Genomic DNA, 9,785 nt, shown 5'->3' with positions numbered 1-9,785 from the left:
CCAAGATTAGATGTGCAACCTTGGCACCGATGTTTACAAGTGATCCGCTGTCGTATACTATAAGACTAGAGGATTTTGGGATGTAAACCAGAGCAAAAAATAGGTAAAAAACAAGAGAAGTGGATAGTCGGAGCGGAGCAGTCAGGAAGGCGTCTGGACGTGGCCGCGCCATCTTGTTCAACAGCCAACCACCGTGCTGCCAAAGCACTCACTTCTCCTGCCATGGATGGAGCCTCCTCCGTCACAAGTATACAGACAAGTTTCAAATCCAGACCACTTTCCTCAAAAAAAGCTGAAATCTTCTCAAACATTGTTTCGCCAGCTGTGTGTCCCTTTAGTGGTAGTAAGCCTAGCAATTTGCCATCAAAAAAACGGACATATATGCACAACTGTGCATTATCAGTTCTGTCTGTGAACCCATCTCCTGCTATAGGCATCAGTTTTCTTCAGGTCATCTAACAGCACTTCGAACTCGTCTGATGCCAGAACTTCAACTCTATGAATATTTGAACTGTGTGACAGGTTTTTAATAGCAGATGTCACACTCACTTTAATTTTTTCATCATTTATCACCACATCCACCACGGCCAGCATGCAGTATTTCACTGTTTCAGAATCTGTGAAAGGCCTTTTCTTTTTCACCAAGATCCAGCAAACATGAAGGGAAGCTGCTGCATGTCTCTTGGGCTGTGCAGGACCCTCATCATCGTAGTGCAACTCCGGTTGTAAGATGCAGTTAAACTCGCAATTAAACTGTGCTTTTGCAGCCCTCTCCTTCGATCGCTCTGGAAAGTTTGTATAGGAAGTCTGGTGTTTATCATTGTGTTGCCTTCACACACTCACGGCAAATTAAACACATAGGTTTGGTGTTTGGATTTGGCGGTAAAATGATTAAGTACTTGTCAGTCCAGGCAGGGTTAAACCGAAAGGTTTTCATTGTCAATTTTACGCGTTTGGACTGAGAAAGACATGCTGTTGTCGCATCCTATATTACGATGAATATTTAATGTTTACGTCACAGTGCATTGTGGGTTAAATATTGCTAGGCTACTAGGAGTGTTTCATTCAGTCTACACTATGCTGTAGGAATTTCAATTTTAAATTTTTAAAAAAAAAATTTTTTTTTGCGTTTCTTCCACGACCACAGACGGGGCCACTCACAGGTTGCTTCTGGGCTGCATGTGGCCCGTGGGCTGCCATTTGAATAGGCTTAACTGTGGATAATATTGTGCTTTGCTAAAGGCCAGTCCCATCTATAGGAAAATAAATGAACCTCTCTGAACAGGAAGAACTGTAATGATCTCCTGTCCTCTACAGGTCTGTTTTTTGTTTTCTATTTCAGGTTTTCATACTGTCAGCGACGTCACTGTTGAAACTCACCTGCCAGATGCAATAGAACCGGTGTCAGATGACCCTAAAGGGGTGGAGCTACAGGTCTCCCAGGACTTTGAAGAAAGCAGCTTCCCTTTGGAGCAGGTTCATGTCCTTTGATAGTTCTTTTCAGATCCATTGTTCCTTCTTGGTTCTTTTGTTTTGTTTTTATCAGTTTCCTGTTTCTTCCTGCAGGAAGTGTTCAGGAAAAGAAAAGCTCCAGACTCAGGTGTGCTCTTCTCAGCCTCCACATTTGTCACTTCCAAACTGACTTTCATGACATCTGAAACACCTTTTTAATCATTTGTTTTTGCAGACCTGTGAGAAATGTAACAGAAAAACACTGACAGCAAAAAGAATGACCAAACCCACATGACTCATTTTAGCTGATAATTTCTTTTTTTTTTTTCTTTTTTTTTTTTTTTACTCACAACCTGAAGACTCTTTTTATATAAAGGGTTTTATACATTTATCTATTTAGGTTACCTGTTACCTGTTCCTGTATTTAGGTTACCTGTCAGATCAAACTGAGGGTGAGTTGGTCCACAAGAGAAGGGCAGCGTTTCAACAAGAGGGAGAAGGATCTAAACCACTGTCGACAGGTAAATTCTTATACTTTTCACACAGTTTGCCTGAAGTTAAAATGATTGATAATCTTGCTCCAGCTCACCTGGTTATAGACCGCTCACCTGAAGAGCCGGGGCTGTTAACAGAGGAGGCGGGACCACCTGTGGACAGTGAGACTTGTGAGCTGAGAGCAGTGACAGAGTCAGACCTGATGTATGGTATCACAGCTTCCATCAAAACCTTCAGAGCACAGCTGGAGGAACACTTCACTGTCAGTAACCACATCTTATTGATTATTGGTTTTATTATTGGCTGTGATTAGATAATCAGTAACTCAAATTTCAGGGCCACTGGCAGAAAGTTGAAACTGAAATTCTTCTTTCGCTAAAGGAGCAACAACAACATGTGTCCGCCCTGCTCATGGCTCTACATCAACACAGGTACAGCATACACCATCCCTTTCCCCAGAATCCACTTCTCCATACCCAGGATCTCTTTTGACTTCTTATTTTTACATCATCACTCACAAGAAGTTAGTTTTCTACTTGATTAGACAATTCAGGGGTTCATCTATCGAGCTATGAGCATGTTCATAAACATGCACAGCTGTACTGCTAGCAGAGCAACTGATTTTACAACTAAAACTATAATATTATAAAAATCTGAACAAGCTTAGGCAGGCTGTCACCGGGTGTTCACTCGCTCTATGGTAGAATATCACTTTCTGTTCCTGTTACAACACACAATGGTGTTTTTCTGTAGCCAATTTAATTGTTTAGGAAGTCCTGAGGATCCCTGGAGAGAAACTGAACTTCCTCAGTTGTCGGAGATGATACATGTGTTGCCTAGTTTTGGTTTTTTTTGGTCTGGACCTGAATGTGGGCAGACCATGTCGAGTCTGAGGAGATGTGGTCACCGATGTACTTGAAGGACTGCACACTCTCCACTGGACCTCCATTGATGATAATAGGCTTGTAGTCTCTGTGCTGACTCCTTAAGTCCACCACCAGCTCCTTGGTCCTACAGATGCTCAGCTGGAGGTTAAGTACTGGGGGTGATCAACCAATTATCCAATCCTAGGACAGGAACCAACTCCACCAAACAACTCAGCAGGCACACCCAGGTGTCCATCCCTAAGAGACAGAGAGAAAAGGAAAAACCCACAGCCATTGTCTGGTGGGAGGAGTCGCACATAAAGAACAAACACTCATAACATTGAATAATGACAGAAGGTATTACAGGTACTGCACTGCAGTGGTTTATATCTATCTAATAGACTCGAATTTGCACATGTAAATGGAGAGTCCTCTTCACACACACTGAGGTTAATTATGGAGTTCCACAGGGTTCAGTGCTAGGACCAATTCTGTTTACATTATACATGCTTCCCTTAGGCAGCATCATTAGAAGACATAGCATACATTTACACTGCTATGCTGATGACACCCAGCTCTATCTGTCCATGAAGCCAGATAACACACACCAATGAGTTAAACTGCAGGAATGTCTTAAAGACATAAAGACCTGGATGGCCGCTAACTTTCTGCTTCTTAATTCAGATCAAACTGAGGTTATTGTACTCGGCCCTGAAAAGCTTACAAATATGGTATCTAAGCAGATTCTTACTCTGGGTGGCATTACCTTGGCCTCCAGTAACACTGTGAGGAACCTTGGAGTCATTTTTGACCAGGACATGTCCTTCAACGCACATATTAAACAAATATGTAAGACTGCGTTCTTCCATTTGTGCAACATCTCTGAAGTAAGAAATATCCTGTCTCAGAGTGACGCTGAAAAACTAGTTCATGCATTTATTACTTTCAGGCTGGACGACTGTAATTCATTATTATCAGGAAGTCCTAAAAACTTGCTGAAAAGCCTTCAGTTATTCCAAAATGCTGCAGCAGAGTCCTGACAGGGACTAGAAAGAGAGAGCATATTTAGTATTTTAGTATTTTATTTATTTATTGTCATTGTCAGAGAACAATGAAATTGCGTTTGGGGCTTCTGTACAACCCGTAAATAAAATAGTGAAGAAAATAATAAATACCCCTTAAAACCCAAGTGTAAATATTTAACCCAGTGTGACTCCAGTGCAATAAGACAATCCTTAGCAACAACATGAGAACAGGACAAGTAATGTTCATAAGAAATTCAGACAAAGACCTGAGAAACATGACATGACATGTACAACAATGCAACCCGTTCAATATTATTGTACTGTGAGATATGATATTTCTCCTGTTTTGTCTTTCCTTCATTGGCTTCCTGTTAAATCCTGAATTCAAAATCCTTCTCCTCACATACAAGGTCTTAAATAATCAGGCCCCATCTTATCTTAATGACCTTGTAGTACCATATCACCCTATTAGAGCACTTCGCTCTCGCTCTGCAGGCCTACTTGTTGTTCCTAGAGTATTTAAAAGTAGAATGGGAGACAGAGCCTTCAGTTTTCAGGCCCCTCTGGGGGATTTCCATAATGCATTGAGTTTTTCCTTTCGAGTCACCTTTCACTCACTCAACGTGGGTTAATAGGACTCTCTGGTGAATCACACTTGTTATTAATCTCTCTCTCTTCCACATCGTGTCTTTATCCTGTTTTTCTTCTCTCACCCTAACCAATCATAGCAGATGGCCCCGTCCCTCCCTGAGCCTGGTTCTGCCGGATGTTTCTTCCTGTTAAAAGGGAGTTTTTCCTTCTGACTGTTGCCAAAGTGCTCATAGGGGTTCATATGATTGTTGGGTTTTGCCCTGTATGGATTATTGTGGGGTCTACCTTACAATATAAAGCGCCTTGAGGCAACTGTTCTCATTTGGCGCTGTATAAATAAAGTTGAATTGAAAAACAGAATAATACAGACTGAAAGAACAACAGCTACAGCAGACTAAACAGCGCTGTGTGTTTGTGTGTTTGCAGGTTATTGCTGCTACAAAGGCTGGAAAAGGGTGTGTCTGATCAGGTGAAGCAATTTGAAGAAAACTCAACAAACCTGAACTCCTTAACCACTCAGATCCAGGTACTACAACAGACTGCAGTAATACTACAGTCTGTGTACATGCTCAAACACTTGAGTGCTAAATCACGGCCTCTGATTTGCAAAGTTGTAGTTTGAAAATTTTTTTTTAAATGTTTAGCATTTATGCATAAGCTTCCATTTCTCCTCAGCTTAACCCCCAAAGTTAAGATATTTCCTCTGCACATCTCCAAACCATCTCTGCCTCGCCTCTTTAACTTTATCTCTAAACACATTTCTCTGCCACTCCTGAAAGTTGCTCTCTTGACACTCTATCATCTGCTTTCACATCTGTAGTGCTCTCTTCATTGAGATTGTCAAAGCAGGCCTAAAGCTACGTCCACTTTGGAAGCATTTCATGGTGATGTGGTGACAACTCACTGCAACTTAAAGTGACCGTGGCCCAAATGAGGACTGGTGGTGGGGAACAGGGCAGGGCCCGAGAAACTTATCTCTACTTCTACTACTAATGACAGTGAGGTGTATTTGAGGAATATATGAGTCTGTAGTACATGCACTGAACAACCAAGAAAAACATAAGCTGATGAAAAGTTGTGGCTTCTTCCAAACCAAAGGTTGAATTTTTAAGACCTGATCCAAAAATTGTTTTTTCCAGTCTGAGATGCAGCGACTCAGCTCCTTCTGCGCTGAACAACAGCAGAGGTCAGTCTGATTCCACCTGTTCACATGGAAAGATCGAGTTTGAGTTTTGTTTTAAATCTTACACTTAACTGATCCAGACTAGTTTTAACTTGTCAGACTTTAAATCTTCAGGATTCGTTTTTTGTCACCTCAGGTTGAAGTCTTCGGAGGGTGGTGAGGCGGGGGTGGAGCATCCATCTAGCCAGTAAAGAAGCATGTCTTTGAGAGACACATTTCAGTTTCTTTTGTTAGAACACAAAGTTTAGTGTTTAAGTTTCTCCTCAGAATACGGACAAAATATATTTGAAGACAACAAATAAAAACAAAGAGCAGAAGTCAGTGAGTTCATTTTTATTTGTTGTAGTAGTGATGATGATTTTATTTATGAAGTGCTTTCAGACAAAGTACACCTCTTTGAAAATAAAGAGATAAATAAAAGTGATGCACAGCAATACACGTTTAAAAACATAAGTTAAAAATAACTTCTTTTTTTTTTTTTTTAAAGGCAGCGAATTAAGACATGTAGGATTGGATGAACAAGTGAGTCTTTAACTTAGCTTTAAAAACTTCCACAGAGCATGCCTGCCTTGCACCATCTGTAAACCTCTAAAACTTTTCTTTGGTAGCCTAGAAAGGAGAGCGTTACAATAATCGATACGTGCTGACATTTATTTGTTTATATTTTATTTCTTATTGTCTTTAGTGGTAACAGCTCATTGCCATGGCTAAAGTTTGAAAGGCTGCAGTGACTTGACCAATCCACCAGGTGGAGACAAACTTGGTGGAGCACTTGAGAAATGATGTCTGTTCCAAAGAACAAACGCAAGCAAAATATTTTAATAATCACAATAAATATGAGGGGAATAATGCCCACAGTTTAAAAAAAAAAAAAAAAAAAAAAAAAGGCGCTCCTTGAGCCTGCACAGGTGGTGAAACGCTGAGTGTACTGGTCCCTGTGCAGCAGCGCCCCTGCTGCTAAAGGAGTTTATGGTCTGTATCACACACATGCAGCTCAGAGTAATCAGCCAGAGATTCAGAGCTTTCTGCAGTTTGGTGTTTAAAACAGCTGCAGTTGGTTGTGGACAAAAACCTTTATTTATGATTCAGATTACACTGACTGCATGTGAGCCACATGTTAATGTCGCTGCATGGCTGAAGAAATAAAAGGAGTTCAGGTGTTTGTACGAGGAGCTGCTGAAAAAACTGCAGTCACGTTATCTCCCAAAGCTTTATTTATTTCAGTAAGGTTACAAAGGAAACGCATCGCATGTTGAAATATCTCAGATTTGTCTTTCCGAGTTTTATTCCTGCACCCGTTTCCTCCCAAACATCAGTTTCGACCTTTTATCTGGACTGGAGTCTGTTCTGGTCCAACAGAGTCCTGCCTGAAACCAGTTTGTTTTTGTGTCTGTGCCACTAGTCGTCAGGCAACAAACTGACACAAGAGGAAAAACAGCAAAGATCCCCCAAAGGAAAGGAGATGGGGAGATGCCTAATGAGGCACCGTTAGAGACCTTAGAGGGGAGGCAGGTGGGAGAGAGCTGCTCAGGTGTGTCACTACTCAGAGAAGAGCACACCCGAGCAGCAGCAATCTGCTCCGTCTGCCTGAACTGGACTGAAACTGGACCTGGGCCAACAACTCTGTATTCTTCTTCTTCGTGGACTTTGATGGCCGGACTGATCCTGAGCTGCTGAGACATCACGGGTCTGTACCTTTCAGACTTTTAAACTGGATCAGTGCTAGGGTCCTGTACCCAGCTCATTTACAGTTTAGAATGTAGTTTATCTCAGAGCAATCAGTTTATTATAAGAGTGAAAACTGTTTATTTACATTTTTAAGATTTCGTTTTCCATTCAAACCCATTTCCATTTTTCCTCTATGGTTTGTTTTTGTTATTGCTTGTTATAAATCTACGTGAGTGTGACAGAGAGACTTGTCAGGCATGAACCAGGCTGTGAAGACCAGAAAGTATTTGTGAAGAAGGGTAAAAGCACAAATACACAAATCCTTTGCTGTCTGTGATCCACCATGTAGGATGTTTCCAGGAGGAAAAAGCAAATCCAGTGTAGGAAACGTTGTTTGGCTCCGTGTCCCCACACGACTGCAAGGATTTTAAATCTGGTTTGTGTTAAACAACTTCTACAATTTAAACTCAGCATTTCAATTAAAAAATAAACTACCTGTAGCATTTAAAGTAAAAGTACTCGGAACAATTATACACATTCTTCAAATGCTCTTCACAGTAACACTTTCATCTACTGATATCAGATTTCTATTTTAAAAAAACTCCAATACTGAAAACCAAGATCTAGCGTAGCATAGATCTGCTTTTTTAGTACAAGTGTACTTAAGTAAAGCACTTGAGCAGCGGCAAAATACATGCAGACCCATACACACCAAAAACATTCCTTTTAGGAATGAAGCTAGCTAGCTAACACTGAAGAAACTGCTTGAGCTTCCTACACTACGAGTTTCATTAGTCTGTCTATCCCAGGCTTCACGTTTTAATGGAGCCATCCAACCGTCTTACTGCTCGGCATCAGCTGGGGAGCGTGCTCCTGGACCAAATCATGAAATGAGGTGGGGTGAGGCGGGGCCAGAAGCTAACTGGATTTATTCCTCCTTGCCAAAAAGAAAACAAAACTAATGTTGGTAAACAAATGTTATTTCTGTCAACGATCCTTAAAGTGGACTTTTCTCCCTCTTACGCCGTCCCTGCTACGATGTGCCAAGCTGTCAGCCAACAGTCAAAAACATGAATGAAAAAGCAGCCAAAGAAGAAGTTTAAAGGAGCTTCCTCAAAGCCTGAAAAACAACTGCTCAAGACCACTTTAAAAGTCACCAGGAAGTTGAGCTATAAAAAAAACCTGAGGGATGGCTCAAGAATTTACACACATTAAAAAAACAAAGATGCGCTGTGTGGTGGGTCTTTGTCCGGTTCTTACTGGTTTCTATGGTTCCAGTTGAGATGGGCTGTCTGGGCGGCAAAACAGATGAAGAACGACTGGATGAAAAGGCAAAGAGAGAAGCAAATAAGAAGATTGAGAAGCAGCTGCAGAGGGAACGACAGACGTACAAAGCTACACACAGACTCTTACTGCTTGGTGAGATGCCGCCGTCTCTTTCAATCTATTTTTGTTTGAGCAATTTCAGAATTAACTTTAAAAAGTAGTTCCAAATATAGGGCACAATAAGGCTATGTTAGGCTTTCTGTCACAGTAGCACCGTCATGTCACCAGATTTTGGGTCCTCTGACAAAGCTTATATAATATTTTGAACTTTAGCCAAACATTTAGTTACCCAACAATAAATTATGACAATACTTGACATCTTTAATCAGACTTTAGCTCTTGAGCTCGTCACCCATGAAAGCTATGAGACTCCATGTGTTTACACCAGTAGGTAATATAAGAAGAAAAAAGCAGCCACTCATTTTATCCACTAAAACCTGGCTCAGCTTTCTGAATATTATGTGTGAGGAAGACCATGTTGACTGTAAGGATCGCATCTGTCCATCCATCTCTCTGTAACTGTAGGTGCAGGAGAATCGGGTAAAAGCACCATTGTCAAACAGATGAGGATTCTTCATGTGGACGGCTTTAATGCTGAGTGAGTTTATTAAAGCCATTAGCACATACACATTCGTACACGCATGCATACATCACAGTGTACATAACCAGTAGGTGTTGGCTCATGGAAACCTACGTCATGAAGCTTCTGGCTCAGTCTTTGTGCTGATGTTAATCCCAGGCTAGGTTGAAACTCTGCTGTTATTGAGTGAGCAGTGCGTCTGGGACTTAGGCACTCTGCCCCTCATGTGCAGTAGACACTGCACCCTTTTCTATCTGAGAATCAGAAGTTGGACTTCTCATTCCCACTGCTTTACCAATGCACCCGGTGCTAAAAGAATCACATAATCCACAAAGTGCAGAGAGATCAAAGCAGATCCCTCCATCACTTTGATATGCCATGAAGTTCTATGAACAGACTGACAAAAGGCGAGTCTGGCAGAGCCCACCAAGAATGAATAGGATGCAGAACATAGCTAGTAAGGTAAACATACAGTGGGGCAAAAAAGTATTTAGTCAGCCACCGATTGTGCAAGTTCCCCCACCTAAAATAATGACAGAGGTCAGTAATTTGCACCAGAGGTACACTTCAACTGTGAGAGACAGAATGTGAAAAAAAAA

At 41.3% G+C, this 9,785-nt stretch overlaps 2 protein-coding genes across 5 annotated transcripts in view; both read left to right on the top strand.

Moving 5' to 3' along the window:
* Window positions 1–5,924, top strand: part of sycp2l (synaptonemal complex protein 2-like) — a 26,177-nt gene extending 20,253 nt beyond the window's left edge. The window contains exons 18-25 of one of the 3 annotated variants that reach the window (XM_013907918.1): window positions 1,343–1,476; window positions 1,567–1,600; window positions 1,881–1,973; window positions 2,052–2,209; window positions 2,284–2,378; window positions 4,856–4,955; window positions 5,569–5,615; window positions 5,749–5,924. In XM_013907918.1, the coding sequence (XP_013763372.1) occupies window positions 1,343–1,476; window positions 1,567–1,600; window positions 1,881–1,973; window positions 2,052–2,209; window positions 2,284–2,378; window positions 4,856–4,955; window positions 5,569–5,615; window positions 5,749–5,803 (716 nt within the window). In that variant the 3' untranslated portion in view covers window positions 5,804–5,924. Of the gene's footprint in view, window positions 1–1,342; window positions 1,477–1,566; window positions 1,601–1,880; window positions 1,974–2,036; window positions 2,210–2,283; window positions 2,379–4,855; window positions 4,956–5,568; window positions 5,616–5,748 lie in introns of all 3 variants that reach the window. The other 2 variants (XM_013907919.1, XM_013907917.1) reach the window with 2 other exon arrangements.
* Window positions 5,925–8,563: 2,639 nt separating this feature from the next.
* Window positions 8,564–9,785, top strand: part of LOC102203431 (guanine nucleotide-binding protein G(olf) subunit alpha-like) — an 11,442-nt gene continuing 10,220 nt past the window's right edge. The window contains exons 1-3 of one of the 2 annotated variants that reach the window (XM_005754628.1): window positions 8,564–8,699; window positions 9,132–9,204; window positions 9,381–9,383. In XM_005754628.1, coding sequence (XP_005754685.1) covers window positions 8,564–8,699; window positions 9,132–9,204; window positions 9,381–9,383 — 212 coding nt within the window. The remainder of the gene's footprint in view (window positions 8,700–9,131; window positions 9,205–9,380; window positions 9,384–9,785) is intronic. The other variant, XM_005754627.1, reaches the window with a different exon arrangement.

Source organism: Pundamilia nyererei, unplaced genomic scaffold (genome assembly GCF_000239375.1).
Source record: "Pundamilia nyererei isolate P.nyererei 1_Seehausen unplaced genomic scaffold, PunNye1.0 scaffold00611, whole genome shotgun sequence".
Taxonomy (NCBI): Eukaryota; Metazoa; Chordata; class Actinopteri; order Cichliformes; family Cichlidae; genus Pundamilia; species Pundamilia nyererei.
Note: the sequence above shows the minus strand (reverse complement) of the source record. Positions and strands in the feature narration are given on the sequence as shown.